The sequence below is a fragment of the Oculina patagonica genome, chromosome 1 (genome assembly GCF_052425735.1).
Source record: "Oculina patagonica isolate OP01 chromosome 1, crgOcupat, whole genome shotgun sequence".
Lineage (NCBI taxonomy): Eukaryota > Metazoa > Cnidaria > Anthozoa > Scleractinia > Oculinidae > Oculina > Oculina patagonica.
The window spans coordinates 19,077,204-19,095,840 of NC_135758.1; the positions used below are offsets into that span (position 1 = coordinate 19,077,204).

At 37.0% G+C, this 18,637-nt stretch overlaps 1 protein-coding gene across 1 annotated transcript; it reads left to right on the forward strand.

Moving 5' to 3' along the window:
• The first annotated feature begins 1,653 nt into the window (after nt 1-1,653).
• Nucleotides 1,654-16,400, forward strand: LOC144660453 (uncharacterized). Its single transcript, XM_078521077.1, has 14 exons — nt 1,654-1,997; nt 2,095-2,240; nt 5,045-5,147; nt 5,782-5,934; nt 6,926-7,139; nt 9,165-9,463; nt 10,061-10,147; nt 10,219-10,341; nt 10,646-10,738; nt 10,943-11,142; nt 11,833-11,942; nt 12,638-12,800; nt 13,050-13,186; nt 13,565-16,400. Exons 1-14 carry the CDS (start codon nt 1,850-1,852, stop codon nt 13,707-13,709), a joined length of 2,121 nt encoding a protein of 706 aa, XP_078377203.1. The 5' UTR covers nt 1,654-1,849; the 3' UTR covers nt 13,710-16,400.
• The last annotated feature ends 2,237 nt before the right edge of the window (nt 16,401-18,637 follow it).

Here is an 18,637-nt window from a genome sequence, read left to right on the forward strand (position 1 = left end):
CAATCTCAGACAAAACTGGGAGTTCAATGATTTAATTTGTTTGCACAAGGCTTCTGCCCATACCCCTTTAATCTTGTTAGACATAACAAAACTGTTTTTTATTCAGGGACATGCAGTTATGCTGGTTATTTTGGCTACAAAAAAAAAAACAGTAACAAACATTTCGTAACAAGTGTACGTGAGGGTCTGTCGTCTAACAATAAAATTCATTCGATAATTTTTTAATCCTTTTCTTATGGCCTTGCGTAACAGTCCAAGGGAGAATTTACTGGAGAGACACAACAATATTTTGCATTTCACAGAATTTAAAAGGTATTTTTCTGGCAGGAAATGAGATATGAGATGACTATATGGGAAATGCACTAGAAAACCAGACCAACACCCTCTTCCTTTATTGATTTTCCTTTATAATTTTAAAAACAAAGACCCTTTCATATATTTCTCATGTAAGCGTGGCGCTTTAGCGGCGATTTTCCTCAGTGGATACGAGAGTGCTCCAAACTAATTTTCTGCTTGAAGCACTGAACGAAAAATAATCGGGGACGACACTCCGATTTGCGTCCGGTTCTTCAAAAATATGATATCATATATTTTCGTACGTGTTTTTTGACTTCCCGTGTGCATTAAAGCCCTTTTTATTTTAAATTCACTTACATTGTATAAAAAAGAAAACTTTATGTATGGCAGAGTATTGTCAATCACAGATGCGACTATTCGATAAGTGCAAAAAAAATCTCAGCTCAAACAATATAAAGTGCATTAATTTGCTTATCACCTCGGGATATTGCCCTGCGGTTCAAAAAACCTCACGTCACGGGCTCCTGCCTGAAGTCATGATACAAAAAAATACAATAAGTCCATTAATTTACGTATCACCTCGCAATATTGCCCGGCGGTTCAAGCTTAAAACCTCTCGATAATAACCTGAATCACGGGCTCCTGCCGGAAGTCATGATACAAAAAATACAATCAGTGCATTAATTTACTTATCACCTCGCGATATTGCCCGGCGGTTCAAACATTAACCTCACGATAATAACCTGAATCACGGGCCTGCCTAAAGTCATGATACAAAAAATAAAAAAAATAAAAAAACATAAACAACAGGCGAAAATAGACCGAAATGTCAGTCATAATATATTAGTTTGAGAACAGATAAACATCACTTATCCAAAACATTTCTTTATTAATGACATGAGTCAGATTTTTTTTTCCTGAACGGAAACTGATCGATGCTTAGTAATCCTGAACGTGCCAATAACCGTTTAAAATATAGAGTTATGTGGAAATGACTTGATGGACGGAGAGCTACAAATATTTTCGTTATTTTGTTGTTTCAGGAGGCAGGAGGACTGATTTTAGGTGCTTATGAATTTTTGAGGATGTAAAATTTCACACTTCTTTACCCGTACCCGTACCCCTGACGGCGAAAGCGTGATCCCCAGCCAGCCCACGTGAGTAACCCGTAACTAGTTTTTCCGGTATATTTGTTGATTCAGTTGTTTCATTAACACAAAACGCGCGAAACGATGACAGGTTCTTTTGTTTTCCAAGCACGTACTGCAATCGATTACTAATCAATAGCTTCGCGTAATTGGACCACGAGAACGTGACGTCACGCCCTGCCCCACCAAGGAGCGCAGCTACTATCACACTTGGATCGAACAGTGCGTCATCGGGTGTAATGTTTTGAAATTTAGTACGGCGTTGGAAAGGCCGAAATACCTCTCCAGACATGTTAAAATTAGTCCTTAAAGATGCTAAATCATTGTACATTTAGCGGAGAGGTTACATAGAGGGTTAAAACTTGCACTGGAAGCGGAATTTGTTTGGTTCTTACACTGTAAACATGAGTATGGTCGCGTTTGTGGGTTTTCATCGTCGCTCCACAACGTGGTCGTTCTTGGTTGTGCTTTTGGTGTTTTACTCCGTTTTAAACCAAGCAACTGCTCAGTTGAACATGTTTATTTCAGAGGAGGATGCTAAGACTTATATGAGTGAGTATTTTTCTTTCAAGGAGGGCAAAAAGTTTGTAAATATTTCGCAAACCATGTGGAGAAGAAGACTCAATCGGGATTCCTTGTTCTATTTCAGAGATGGACTTTCAAGGAAAGTTGTACCTCATTCAAGCCGGAGTTCCTGCAACTATGGTCCAGAATCCTAGCGCATTTTATCGTTTTATGGCACCAATAGAACCATCAGTTTCAGAAGTACAGATAAGCTGGTTCTCTTCTCCGCAGGTGAGTTAGACGTGACCAAAGAAGATGCGATGCATTACAATTGGCGGTGAGGTGTTTTGATTCTTGCTCGGGCCGAACAAAGTCCTCTCCGCGTGTTGCTGCGAGTGATTTTACGACTTCGCGTCGCTGTTGGATCATACTGTTCATTTCTTTTTAGGAGATTTGTTGAATTTTAGGGGAAAATAAGATTTTCGTGCGTTTACGCTCATTACAATAAGTAAAGCTCTTTCCGTAGTAGCACACAATACATGGTTTACGCAATGCAAATTTTCTAGTGTTCTCTGTCGTTTTGCTTATTCATTCAAAATCAAGGTTCGCGAACGCCGATCTTGCTATAGTTTAGAGTAGCTACGATTTAGAACACATCTTAGTGTTGGGAAAGTCGCGGAAATCGAAATAACTTGACTTATAACTCCAATATTACGAACACGAACCGATTGGCATACTGTTTTGCATCGCCGGAATGCATTCTTTCCTTCGCCTTTGTTTGCTTAGCAATGATTCTAAAGCGCTCGTAGGTCTATGATCCTTCATTGATTCTACTTTAAGGTTCTTTTAACCTTCATGTTCAACATTTCGGAAGTATTAAATTAAAAGTTTCGCTATATCGGCGATCCGAAGGTTTCGTGTTGACGAGATCTTCGTGAACAATGAAGTATTTATTGTTGTTTACTTTAGCTAGCCTGATCGCGGTGTGTTTTGAATGAATGAAAGTGTAATGCGGTGTTTTCAAGTTGTAAACTGTTCGATAACTGAAGTTAAGTTTTATGTCTAGAATTCTGCGACGAGGCCATTTAATATATGGGAAAGATTCGGAGTGGATTGCGCAGTTGAAATTTGTATGATGGTTTTCAATTCCAATATTACAAGCAGTCTAAACCTTTTGGAATGCGATCGCTGATGATGGTAATTTCGCTTAAAGCAGATTAAAGTCTTGAAAAGTGGAAATTTTCCAGTAGCTTTTTTTGACTTTTTGCCCTTATTGCTTCATGAGAACATGTTCAGAGCGTGATCATTTTGTCATATCTATTTCCGAATCTGCCCTACTGCGACGCGTAGAAGTGGAATTGTTTCAAGTCTTTTCTTCAAGTTCCGTTACGCTAAAGCATTTCCTGTTATGCGAGTCGTGGCTTCTGAAAGACACGTAAATGCTTGTTTTTACTTCGAGTCCAGATATCGGGCTGAAAAGGAGAACAATAACATCTAGATAAGCCAAAAGCTTGTTGCAACACAACACACGGTGTAAAGTACAATGTCAGTGTTGAAAGGGATTATGTAAAACAGAAGAAAGCAAAACAATAAAAAGCCACTTTAAAGCAGTTAGTCAAAACACTTGGTATGAAATCAACTTGGCGCCCATTTCTCTCCTTTTGCTCTTGAGGTTACTTCCTATTTTATTATCAGTTGATTATTTTGGTTATTTAGGAAGGAAAATTGGAAATATTTTAGGGGTAAAGGCATTCAAATAATGAAAAAAGTCTGCGTTTCTTGTGCAGCTTTAGTGCTGTAAATGAAATACAAACAACACCCATTTTTCATAACCTGCAAACAAACTAGTTACATTAGGAAATTGATAAAGGTAAAATTACTCAATAATTGGATTGTTAAAATAAAAGAAAGTACAACCAGATTAAGCGACTTGAACTCATTTACTCTCCCTTCTTGGAAAGTGCACCTTTTGTTTTTTCTTTGAGCAAAAAATGACATCCGAAAACGTGGAAGTGTTGTAAATTCCTATAAATATTTATTAATACTGTAATACTATGGGCCCAAATTTTGTATGAGCAAGTACTCAACAAGGCACAGCCAAGTTTACCATTGCTCATAGAAAACAAATGCAAAAAGTCTAAGGCCCGGGTCGCACTTGGGACAAAATCGGGACAAGTTTATTTTGATAACCAAAAAAATTGTCAGATTCCTGTCATCAGTTGACCACGCCAAGTGCGACCTACTTGTCCCTACGCGGACAAAAACTTGTCCATGGAGACAAATCTTCAAAGAAGCCGTCGTCCTGCCTCAACGCAGGACTTTTTACGAACAACAAACAAAAATTGTTTTTCTTGTGACAAAAGTGTCAATCAGTTCAGTGATCCTTAAAAAATTGTTCGCTTCACATTTTACTATCTAGTCTGATGAATACGAATTCAAGCGGTTTTCGACCGAATATTTCCGTTATTTGGGAAAAGAGCCCTCGCCAAGATAATTCAAATGAAAGGAAAGATTGGTATAGGCTAGGGCAACTGTTCTGTAGCCGCAGTCCGAATCATGATGCACAGCAATTTGCTCATCAAATTTTCCGCTTTATACGGCGGCACGCTTTCTTTTATATGAGCTTCGACATCGTTACGAACGCTCGCATTAAGAAGGTAGAAACAAACATTTGCGTTGATTTGATTCAATGCGACCGGTTTGTCTCTCCCTTTTGAATGTTATTTTTGCTGCGAAATTAACACAGTATCAAGTGACGGGTAATTTTGTGTGTCCAAGTGCGACCCTAAATACAACAATTCAAATTGTCTCGAACAAGTTCCGAGACAAACATTGTCCTCAACATCTTGCAACATTTCAAATGTTTGTCTCAAGTGCGACCCGAGCCTAACTGTTTTGGAAAATTTACAAAGTTGTTTATTACATTACACATCTTAAGAATGTGGTGGTGAACCACATCAATTTAGGGTGGTGTTCCCTTGGTGATGATTGTCTTAATTCTTATCATCTGATTGCTTTAAAATGTGTGGATTTGTAAAGAGAAACTGGAGATTGATCACATAGAAGTGAAATGGTTGCTGAATATTCTTTCACAGGTCTCACATTATAGCATGAGATTCAAATCAAGTGATACTAGCATTATGTCTGATCCAGTGCCGGCAATTCCTCGGCAAGGAATAGTTCAACAGTCCATATCAGGTGAGAGCAACCTGCTCCTACAGGTTTGCATAGTCATTAAATTCTAGTGCCTTGAAGCTAATCTTTACTTTGTGTGTGTAAATACGCATGTTGGTGTGAAAATACATGTACAGCTTGTTTGTGTAACTTTATATCTGCTGTGTACAGTAATTGCAGAACAGGTTTAAGCAACAGAAATGGCCTTATGCTTGATTACGTCAGTTCCTCAAATCTCACCACAAGCATTGCTTACACAAAATTCTTTTCAAGGTTCTCCCACCATCATACTGTTTTCACGTTGGAATTATTTTCATCTTGCTGCTTTGGGAATTCTTTTATGGTAGAATTTTCACATTCACACTTTGAAAAGGGGGGATAAACTTGACCTAAACATGCATAAGGGCTGTTATCTGCTACTGTTGATTTTAATCTGTAGTCACTTGTAAGAGCTTGTATATTTTTCTATTAGATGAGCAGTTAGTACAAATGTTATTGCCAAAAGAGTGTTAAAAAGCCCTTTAAAACCTGTTGCTTCATTTGCCATTCTACAAACAAAAAAGTCATACTGTGTCAATTATTAATTAGCATCCCTGGGTGGAGAGTTGACTTACCTTGCTTATGGCTTATTGATTTGTTATTTTGTTTTGTCTTTCAGCTTTTCCAGTTGCCTTCTTTTGTTCTGGTAAAAAGGGAGGAGAAGTTGACATGACATTTTCCCTTAACTACACCAGTGTTGAATCTGGCTTAGTGGAGACTGCTAACACAAAAACATTTGTGATTGTAGTCAGAAGACTTTGTCTTAAGACAGGTAGGTGTCATTATCTGTTGTAGTTTATAGAAACTTTGACACAACATTGCCAAAGATAGCTTGCTCAAGGATACAGTTGTTTACAGCTTAGTGGAAGCACTTGATGTGAAAACATGTTTATTTTTCATAATTTTTTTGGATGATTTACCAAAAAATGTTGACTTGATTAATCAGCAAACTTTTGGAAGTTTCTTTAGGAAAATTAAAGAGTCTTCTTTAAGTTAAAAATAAATTGAAAGTTTACTGACAATTCACTGTCTATTTGTTCACAAATTGTAAATGCATATTACCGTAATTTTGCAACTTAAAAGTTCCAATAAGGTCACAAGCTTTTCTCATTGATTAGTGACTTATTATTCGATTATGCGCCCAACCTCGAATAAGCGCCCACCCTGTAGGTAGGAAAAGTTAATAAGCGCCCAGCCTCGAATAAGCGCCCATCCCCACCCCCTTAAAAGTTGACGTGACCGAGAGGAGTGAAATTGACTAAGTACTACCAAGAGACTGCCCCGAAGACCAAGCCTCTCAATAATTTACAGAAAACTTTCAATGATCAGTAAAAATTCGGCTTTTGGACATCTTCACCTTCTGTTGTTATTTACTTTTTTCTTGAAAAATAAGCGTACTACTTGCTAAAAATGGTGAAAATTTAATAAGTGCCCAGCCTCGAATAAGCGCCCACCTCAAATAAGCGCCCACTCTCAAGGTCCGAAAATTTAATAAGCGCCCAGGGCGCTTAAACGAATAAATACGGTAATGACTTGTATTGCACTATTATCAACTAGTTTAAAACAAAGTTTTTAATCGCGCATTCAAGTATATGAAAAAAAAAAAAAAAAAAAAATTGCAGAAATTTAAAAAATCTATCTAATTCCACCATCTAATATCAGTCAGTTTACAAGGACATATTTCAAAATACTAATGCTCTGTGGTATTTCAATTTTAAAATTCACTGCATAAGAAGTTTAAAATGTTATGTTCTTATTTCTAGTCACAGAAGGAGATGACAACGACGATGATAAAGTTGTTGTCACCAAGGAGGTCACTACTTCACCCTGGTCACGTGGTGTGATTGTGGGGCTCTGTGCTGGCCTGACGCTTGTTATCATACTGATAGCAGGACTAGGACTGTTGTGCCGTTACAGTTTGAGGCAGAGAAAGCTGAAGATGGAGTTTGAAGGAGACTTGGAAATGTACCGCAGCAGGTAAAGACCCATTGTCACTAGACAAATTATCTTGCATAGAGTTCTTCATCCCTGTCTGCCACAGGGAGCAGAGGAACCAAATTCGACCTTTGTAAATATTAAAATGTTCGATCAATTTCGCAGCGCTTCTCCCGCCCTGGTTGCTGGTTATCCAGATCATTTTGTTTACGCGACGGTTAAACCAGCGGGAATCCTGTTGCGCTTGGCGAAGCCGCAGGCTCAATGACCGTGGGCGCCACAAGATCGTTACACACTAAGAAAAGAGACAAGGGATGAAACAGATTTGAGCCAAATTTTCGATCGCCGATAACTCGCTACAGATTCAATCAATAAGCCTGATTTTCGGTATACGGTCTTACATTAATAGTATCTCGAACGCTGTTTAACCATTTTGATGAAGATATTAATTAAACGAACCTTTCGGCAATCGCTCTTTTGGCGTTAAAAGTTAGCTTTCGTACGATGTGCACCGCAACATAGTGGTGACGGAAATGCGTCATACCACCAGATGTCTGGTGTGTAACCGGAAGTTATTTCACACGGAGTAGAGAGCTTTGAGCTTTAAAATGTTTAATCTATACACATGGGACAAAGGGAGAAAGAAGAGCCAAATTTGAACTTTGTGTATATTGAAATGTTCGATCGAAATCGTGGCGCTTGTCAAACGTTATCCGATCTTATTGTTCAGGCGACGGTCAGAGCGCTGGTATCCTGTTGCGCTTGGCCTTGCCGCAGGCAAAAAGACACCGCTTGGCATGAATTCGAATAAATCTTCTTTGCTTAACTCGGTTCTGTAGTTATTTAAAAACCTGAAAAGAAAATATATCGGTTTACCAATAGCCTCCAATCGATCGTTCGATCGGTTGACCGATCGATCTGAATAAATATCGCAACAGAACAATTTGATATCACAAGTTTCCAAGTTTCTTGCGTACAGGCATTGCACAGAGATGAATTTATTCCTACGATCATTGCCCTTCACTTTTTTCTGCAGCGGAATACTTTCCATGGTCGAAAACATGCGTTTCATTTAAAATCTCCCTCCAAATCAGCTGTTGTTTTGAAATTTTAATTAGTAAAAGATGATACGACAAACAGCACTTCACTTCCGTCACCAGTATGTTGCGGTTCACATCGAACGAGTCACGTGGTACTATGTTTCATCCCTTGTCTCTTTTTCTTCTCGGCACTTCGTGCCTCGCTCGGAAAACTTCGCTTTCCGTCCGTTGCCCTTCGGGCAACAAACGAACGGAAACCCGCTGCGATTTCCCGCTGGCTTAACCGTCGCGTAAACAAAAAGATCGGATAACGAATGACAAGCGCTATTTTAATATTTACAATGGTCGAATTTGGCTCCTCTGCTCCCTGTGTGTCTGCCTCTCTCCCCTCTCTCTTCCACATCATAAGGAATCTAACTAAAATCTGTTTTTGTTTTTTAATCTGAAAGAGTCACATGTTTCTTTGATAAATCATGTATACATTAAAAGAAAGTTGACTACATATTTGGTATGTTTTTTTTTTTGGGGGGGGGGGGGATTTTATACATGTTACAACTATCTACTTTTAAGGAAAGAAAGTAGAATATTTTACTCTTTGTGTAAAGGGTTCATATGCATCTTGAAAACCCTTGAATTTCAGGAGTTTGATTTCAAGGCCTTGAAAGAACTTGAAATTGGTTTTCGGTAAAAGACCTTGATTTTTTTTATTGAATGTCAAAAGGCTTCAAGAGAAGACCGCCAAAATAAGCGATTTTTTAGTTCTTTAGCAAGCACATCAACGGCACAACAGACTGGAAATCGTTATTTGGGGTAAATTTTGTGAAAAAAGTCCTTGAAAGGGTCCTGGAAAGTCCTTGAATTTTTGGCCTGAAAAAGTGTACGAACCCTGTGTATATTTTGTAACAGTTTTACTTGTAGCTTATTAAATGTGATGTTAAAATCTTCAAAGTTTGGGGAAAAAACGAGGTTGTTTTACTCAGTTGAATAAATATCTTTTGCTGATTGCTTTCTCTTTTTGCAAATCCAGCTCAACAAAGATTAATTACAAGAAAGAGGAAGAAGAAGTAGATGAGGTAGACGAAACAATAAATATTTCCAAGTCAGGAAGCCTCTTTTACAGTCCACCGAAATCAAAGCATTTACCACCAGAAGGTCGTGGTCGCTCTTATACCAGTGGTAGCATCTCGTCAACAACTGATTTAATAATCCCAGAGGAAGGAAGTGATTTACGTGTACTAGAACAACCAGAGGGTAAATATAGTAGCAGGGATGCTAGACATGGAACACGGCATAAACACAAGAGACATGAAAGGTCGTTTAAAGGAGGTGAGTTACTTTATGGGCTGGCAACGTCTGCTGTATGTTGTCCTTCCTATCTGGAATACAAGGATCCAGAGTTTCAGACTTCTGGTCCAAATTTAAAAGAAAAGCGAGTACTCATTAAGTCAGGCTATTGTGTTTTGCAATGTTTAACAATTGTCTGACTTAGTAAGTGCTCACTTTTCCTTTGAATTTGGACCGGAAGTCTGAAACTCTGGATCCATGTATTTCTTACAGTACATGTAAATCAGTTCCAGGCATTCTACCATGTTTTATGTTACTGTACTTGCTTAGTTTTAGGGTACCTACCTTTGGGATCAGGATCAATGAACCAAGATCATTTGGATCATGGTACTTCAAAGGTACCCTTGACCATAATCTGCGTGATCTTGGATCATTGACCCTGATCCCAATTATCCCAAAAGAATGCACCCTTAACTTGTAAACAAGAGTTGAAAAGGAAAGTGGCCATGATGTTATTCTTCCATAGATTCATGAAGTGTCTCAGATTAGTTGTTTCTTATGGAAATTTTATGGTCATTGTTTCTGTTGGTTGTGTCTTTGACTTGTGTAGTAAGATTCTTGTTTCTTTTGTTCATAAAGATACAAAGTACAGCTGGATCCAAGAAAGACCGTCGTCATCATCATCATTATCTTATGAAACAGAATCTTTATTGGAGAGAAGAAATAGTAAGTACACTGCTATTGTTATAGTACCAAGTGCTTTCTTGTTCTAATTCTTTTCTTTCGTTTTTTTAAAGCTCCTGATGAAGCTCAAAACACAGAAGGACTGTTTACTGTCCTCAATGAATTCTGGGCAACTGAACTTGCTGATATTCTTCTAACACGAGATCAAGTATCGCTTGGAGATCCCTTATGCAGAGGTAAATGTTCTGCATATGTCTCTATGCAGAACTCTGGCTGTACTGTTATCCTTTCAGCCATGTTCTGTTGAGTATCAGCTAGACTTTGTTTAAATTGTTGTTATTAAACGGTGTTAAAAATTAAGTGTTCTTGCCGGATACTAAAACTGAATCAACAAAACCCAAGAAAAATGATCGTTACACCAAGAATTTTTAGCCTTTTGGAGTTATTAAAAGTCATTTTGTTCTTACCAAAGCATTGTTTGAAGCGATAGCAATATTTCTTACTGGAAAGTAACATAGATCAATAAAATCATTTTTGCAGGAACCTTTGGATGTTTATACAAAGGCTCTGTACGTGGACTCAGTGTGGAGCAACCTCGTAAAAAGTTTGAAGTGTCAATCAAAGCACTTCCAGGTAAGACAACATTAAAAATCCAGATATAAAGGGGCAATGCATTCAAATGTCCACTGGATGCAAGCCAGCCATATGTACTGGGTGATAACTCCAATAAGAACTGAGTAATAACATATGAATTTTTCCAGTTGATACCAAATTGCTCAAGTCTAGTAAAGAGACTGTGGTAACATGGACTAAAGGGTAGTATTTTATTATCAACAGATGAAGCAGACATGGATACCATCACATCTTTCATGCAGGAAGCTATGGTAATAAAAGACCTTAAACATCCAAATGTTGTGGAACTTGTCGGTGTGGTTCTTCAGCGTGCGGCGCCACCACTCATTGTATATCCTTTAACAAGAAATGGAGATGTTGGGCACTTTTTAAAGATTTCAAGAGCTACATCTGCAAGAGTACAGGTGAGAAGAGGGGCACAAGCTTTACCCAAGGCTGACATGTAAACTTCTTTTGTGTTGGTAAAATTAAATTGGTCTGTGCAACCCTCCAAGTTTATTTTTTTCCTTTGTGGCCATTTGGCCACCGACTGCTCACTTTGGTCACCAGTGAAAAATTTTAGTCGCTAAATTAAGCTCACGCTTTCAATCCTTCTTCTCAATTTTAGTAAGGCTGGCGACTTTCGTTCCAATTTAGTCCCCAGCTCCAAAATTTTAGTCACCATGGCCACTAAAATGGTCTTAACTTGGAGGGTTGCTGTGTATTTAAACAGCAACAACCATTAAATTTTGCCAAAAATAAATAGAAAATGTAATAGCATATTATAAAATACTAAAATAGGCCAAAAAAAACTGTTCAGAGTTTTTACGGCTTGTCAAAATTATGTACATATCCCTTAAAGCCGATTTACACAGTACGATTTTGTCACATGCAGCTTGCTTACGACAGGCCTACGACATGACTTAAGACCATTTATATAACACAATTTGTGTCATAAGCTTGTCATAAGCATGTCGTAAGGATGTCACATGTGACAAAATTGTACCGTGCAAATCGGCCTTTAGGAAATGAATTTTATTATGGATCATTAATATACATGTAGGGCTAAAAGGTGTGTCTAGCATTACTTTCATAATCAATGGTTTCCTTTGCAGACAATAACTTCTCGCCAACTGATTGAATTTGGAATTGAGATATGCAAAGGAATGGATTACATCACACAAAAGCAAATTGTTCACAGAAACCTTGCAGCAAAGAACTGCATGTAAGTATTGATCATGTTGGTTTGCTGTTTTTGTCTTCCTTGTTAGTAAGAATAATGAGTACATATATTGATTTTTGCTTAACAAGTACAGCCACATTAGGCTCTTAAACCAAATGTTAATGAGAGGTGAAAAAACTAAATCTGCTTGTGTTGTACCCCTCCTAACCCATTTCCAAACCTTGGAAATCTTCAGATTTATCGAACATGGGCTATTCCAAAAGCTGTCTTACAGACGACGTATTAGTTTTCTCCATCATCAACTGTGTTTCCCTAGAGAGGAGATTGTCTTTATGTTCCACCACATACTGAGAATGAACATTTAAATGTTAGCAATCAACCATGAATTAAAATAATAATAATAATAATAATAATAATAATAATAATAATGATAATAATGATAATGATAATAATAATAATAATAATAATAATAATAATAATAATAATGATAATAATAATAATGGTTTATTAACAGTATATCCATACTACATGGCTCTTCACCTGTTAATATGAACTAAATAATTATAAAAAAATTACAATTTGATATGAAAGACAAAGAAAAATTCCTAAAGCTAAAAACTTACAATTAATATAAAAAGACAAAAATTCCTATAGCTAACATAAAACTAATCTGAGTGTCTAACTTAAAACTAATCTGAGTGTCTAACTTAAAACTAATCAGAGTGTCTTTGTTTTAGTGTTAATGACGACCTGAGTATCAAGATAACAGACTTCAGTCTAGCCAGAGATGTGAACTCAACCAACCTAAATGACAAAGGAATACGGTCCAGGTTGCTTGTGAAATGGACAGCACCAGAGGGTCTTGCAGAACCAGGACAATTTTCAGAGAAAAGTGATGTGGTATGTTCAGTTATTCATTGAGATGAGAGTATGACTGGATTTAATCGCCTGCGTAGCAAGGGCTCCTGTATGAATCTTCTTGCCTTAATTTTCTTATGCCCCAAACAGGGATACTTGCTACCCAGGCTCGTGACTGATTTGAACCATGACTGAACAATGGTGTTGCTTGTTTATTATTTGATTGCTTGTTTTTGTCATGATGGTACAAGTTGTTTCAGTATTCATTGTTGTTTTCTTTTTTATCTACAGTGGTCATTTGGTGTTGTGTTATGGGAACTTGTGACGCTAGCCAAAGCACCATATCAGGCAATTGATAGTTTGAAAATGGAGCAGCATTTACAAGCAGGGCATCGCCTTCCACAGCCCAGTAACTGTCCATATGACTTGTAAGTTGTAAAGAATTATATTATTTGTTATTGTTTTGATGTTGCTATTTTATTGACAAGGCTGTAAGTGCACATCGGACTGAATAAGATCAAATCTGGCAGTTTTCATGCAAGGTTTTCCAGGGATGTAGCTAAGAAAACTAAGCTGACTCATCAACAAGCCCAGCTGGCTTTTCTTGCCTTGACAGCTCTAAAAGTTTACCTAGGTCTTTGTTTTCATGTGAAATTTCAGCCGGATTTAAGTCCTTTTTCAGCCAGTAAAATTAGCCAGCAGCCAGCCCTTTGCAACAACCTTGGTTTTTTCATTATCAGAGGTCAACATCAATAGGGTATTGAACCAAATGTATAGTACTTATTCTTTCTTTTGTCTTGTTTCAGATATTTCTTAATGAAAAATTGCTGGGAGCCAAGCCCAACGGCAAGACCAACATTTAGCTTGTTACTAAAGCAGCTGGAGCATTATGTCACAAGACTTACTCACAATGGTGTCAAGTTTGAATATCTACCCGAGTCTAGCTGTTGATGAAGGCAGTTCTAACTAGAAAAGTTCAAGCTGCGTTGAGAAATGTTATTTCAGTAAATAAATAATTTTGTATCATTATTGTACCATAAGAAAGGAATAATTTTGTATATTGTATAAAAATCAAATTATAGTCATTTAAAATTTATTGAGCCCTTCAATTAAGGTAAGGTCAAGTGTTTCAGACATTTTGTGGTTACTTCTAAGGGTGGACAACTGAGTGGGTCAAAAAATTCCTGGGAATTTAAGTTGCATGATGTTATTCAATGTTTGGAGATAAAATTTTGTTTGTCATTCCACGTTTCGCGTCGTAAACAGAGACATCAGAAAAACATGTGTTGTACCCCATTGTAAAAAGAGAAGATTTAGCATCAGTGTATATTAACTTTTTTTGTTTTTGCTGTCATAGTTTTGTTGTGCACTGCAAAATCATCATTTGAGATTGAGTACTGTGCCTTTGTTTTATTTTGTTCTTTTACCATTTTGCAAAGTGATCATTTGCCATCCAGTTTTATAGATAGGGACATCTGGGTTCTGTTCACATTTTTCTTTTTCTGTAAATAGTCAGATTGTAATTATAGCATTTATTTATACACTCTTTTATGCATCAGTATTATTTAATCAACACTCTAGTTGCTCAAATTCCCAGAGATTGCCATACATGTCATTCTCTGTTATAGGTAGCTGATCAACTTTTTGCACCATTTTTGATTCTGTGAAGCATTTCTCAGTGCACTATTTTTGTGAGTGGGTGTATGACTTCAAAGTGGATTTTTTGCCGATGTCTGTTTATCTTGTTAACTGAAACCATCCTTAAAAGTTAGAAAGTTTTATTCTGAAATTCTATGGAAAACTTTTTGAGAGCTTTCAATATTATTTAGTCAACTAAACAAACATACCATGTTATATTTGTAGTAAAAGAGGTATTTTTCTATGGACAAAATCTCAAATTGATGCTAAAACGTACATTAATGTATAATACACTTTTTGAAAGTATTTAAATACCTTATAACTTTGTCTTCACGGATACTAAACTAACTGAACTTTGGTAATTTTGGATAAGACAGGTGTTGTTTGAATTCTGGGGGCTAATTTCATTTTCCGAGGTTTGTGCTATAAAAATATAATGTAGGCAATGTTTACTCTTAAAACATAATGAAACCAACACGTTTGTCATGCTTTCTGTAATGCCTTTTACAAGTCAAATTCGCTTTTAAAAAGGTAGCTAAAACCCTTAAATACATTGTAAATTGCAAAAGTTCAGGTTTCTATCAGTGTTTATTTTGAAGCAATAATTATGTTACATCAGGATTTCTGTCATTGGATCATGATGAAATATTAAAACTTTACTGCAAAATTAAAGTTAATTTGTACATAGTTGAGAATTTAAAATATTATTTTAAGTACCATTGCATTATTTTGGTACATTATTAATATTTAGAGCTACACTATTTTATGTGTAACATTTGTTGGTCATCCAAATGTGGCGGCTTCTTGTTCATGTGTAATTGAGAACTTTAAGCCACTAAATCATGCCCATTGCATGTCATTCCTATATTTTTGCTAAACTAACGTTACTGCAGGTTGGTGATAGTTTTGGAAATCAGTTTTTTCTGGTTCAAATTTTATATTTTGTAATTCGTTACTGATGGGGTGTATGTATAGAATTTTGCTCATTTGTAATATTTACCACAGCAGATCAAATTGCATAATGTATGCCATTTCTCGTTAATTTAATTCTTGGCTTGGTGGTGTCTGTGTTTATTTGATAACTGTGTGTCGGTCGACCTTTAGTTCATTCCGTCATTATTTTTTGGTTAAAGGTAATGAATTTGAGAAGCAAAGTTATGCCACTTGCTTAAAACATACTGTAGATTCAACCAAGAAATGTAAATAATTATTAAAATTAATAACAAGTTTTGTAAAGAACACTGCCTGCATCGCAGGTCAAAATAATGAACAAAATATTAGAATATTGTAATGTAAATAGTGATTCAAAGGTAACAATGTTATTGGATAGTGGATCCTTCTCTTAATATGGAAGCGCTGAATTGAAGTTTGAATTCATTTATAAGTTTGACTTAGCCAAGCTTAACCAACATAAATACCAATTTAAAAAGTAACATTTTTTAATTGCTAGAAAGTTGACTTTTAAGAGCTGTGCTCAATGAAGTATTATTTTATTAATTGTAGTAATTTGTAGATGGAATCTGAATGCAAATTACATAACATTTTTGTGGCATTTTTTTCAAGTAAATATTATACCCATGGACGTGTGGGTATTGTAAAAATCATGCTGCTGGCTTATTTTGAGAAGGATCAATTATTCAATTCTTATTGTTTTGGTGGTTCTGTGGTAATTGTATAATACATTTAAAGAGGTTAAAATATGATTGCATTATTAATGCGACAGTAGATTAAGCAAGTGGCCAGTTTTAGATGTGACGTTAAATTTAGACATTATTACAGTTATGCGTGTTCTGAAAAGAATTTGGAACCTTTGATCTTAAAGAAAAATCTGACTAGTTCTTTGTAAATAATACGTTTTTCTATCATTTCATTATGGCCTAAATAGTGTACATTGTCTTTGTTAGACGAACTCTTTTTGAACCAGTATCCTTTATCGCTGTTAGCTGGGCATTGTAAATACATTGCTTACACCTGTCAGTAAATAAAAACTGTTGATAATCAAAAGTTTGGCTGCTTTGTGTTTTTCTACCAGTTTGACACTCTGGTATAATTGTGTCCCACTTCTCCTACTAGTTATGCAACGCTTTCGAGTGGTATACTTAGCAATTATTCCACGAGCGTGAGTTGGATATGAGATGGTAGATAGCCAATGAGGCGCGTAGCTCCGAGTTGGCTATAACGATCTCATATCCAACAAGCACGAGTGAAATAATTGTGTTATTAAAAACGCCTTAAGAGTTGCAATATTTGAGCTCCCCAGCTTGACGCGTATCGGCTACCATTTTTGTGGTCAATGGTATATGCAATTCCTGTGTTTTGATTGGTTAACAGGCAATGGTATATGAGCTCATATACCATTGACCACAAATTTGGTAGCCGATACGCGTCAATGAAAAATAGCTGGGGAGCTCAAATATATTATGCAATTTTAATAAAACAACGCGCGCTCGAGAAATAATTGTTAAGTATTTTCTATGGTATGGTATAAATCCTCTTCTCAAATGGAAAGCTAAAACGACAAAAAATTTTCCCTTCGCCATTTTTCTCTTTATTTTATGGAAACCACACAGAGGCTTCCAGAAGGACAAACAGTTATGGACTTGTTTCCTTTCAAACCCTGTTTATCTTGATGTTGATAAAGTTACATCCATGTTTTGAAAATGTGTAAGAAACGGAGTTTTGAGTTATTCTTTCTCGTGCTTGTTTATTCTCTCCGCTAGTGGTTTTCAATCCCGGGGGGGGGTACTCCATATAACGGCCTATACGGGGAGGCTCCGCCCGAAAGGGGTACCTTTTTCAGGCTTCAGGTATATAAAAGGGTAGCGATTTCACAAGTTTAGGTATATGAAAGGGTATGAAAATCCGTCATTTAGGTTTTTTAAAAGGCCTGTAATTAAAATGTTTCGAACAGACGCACTTTATGGCTGTATTATTTTAATTTATTAAGCGCTACATAAAAATGAGAAGAAAACGTCCTGTTCTAAGGCATGTCACGTCTTTTAGGTATATGAAAGGGGTACCTTTTTTCAGTAAAAGGTACACGAAAGGGGTACAATTTCTGTCAAAATGGTATATAAAAGGGTAAGGGGTAAGAGCTTGGGGCGGAGCCTCCCCGTATAAAACTTTTTTGAGTGCCCCCCCCGGGTTTTCAATCCCCCACTAACTGGCAAATTAAAACAGTTCAGGTCGTTCAATGACGAGGGGCTTTCTTTTTGGCTGAGAATTTTGTAAAACGTCTGAGACTGCTTCTCTCTCCATCACTTGACTAATAGACTAGCCTCCATCATGTGACTAACAGACTACAAGTAGCCCCAGCTCCTTAATTTTTCTCTAAGTTAGTATAGTGGGCGAGCAGGGCGAGCATGGCATCTTTACTCCAGAGCTCTTTCACGCATGTGCGCTGTGCATACTCTGTCGCCACCAGTCATGTGCAAAAGACGAGCTCTGGGGTCGAGAGTGGTAAGATTGGGCAGAATTCCTCACTCACACACGGAGATTTAGCCTGCGAATACAGCCGCCTCTCATTCGCGTCCCGCAACGAAGAGCGAAACACGAAGAAAGACGTCTGCGATTCACGGCCAGAAATTCCATACTGATGACGTAAATCTGTCCAGAATCCGGACAGGAGCGCTGATTGGTCAGCTAGTTAATTTACATAATGTATGCGAAATATAACACTTCATTACACGAACGGTAAAAAACCGGGTGTTATTGCGGACTAAAAGTTGACCGGGGGAAGGATCGTGAAACTGCACCAAAGCTATACCTTAGAATTTCTATAATATCTATAATTCATATGTAATTGGGAAACAAAAAGAAACTGCTTTATAAAAATATGAACGACCTCAAAGATGTACAGAAAGGACGCGTCACAGCGGCCGTTAAAAATAGATCAATTTTGTCACCTAACTTTTATTGTTGACATAAAGGCAGCCGGCAAAACAAACAAGCAACAAAAATGTGAAATACAGATAACCTGAACGACCTGAACCATCCACAACCAAAGAATAAATACTACAGAAAAACAGAATTTTAATTTGACAAACAGCGGGGAAAGAAGAAACTAACTCAGAAGAATTGTTATGATCGTTGCGGTATCGGTATTTACGGCCCAACACCTCTGAGAGTTGCGCTCAAGTTCCAAAACAATGTCATCTAGTGATTTCGCAGCTTATTTTTCCAAATTTTACTAATGTGCAACTCGTATAGGGATTTCTAATTTTCGCGATGAAGTTGTCCGG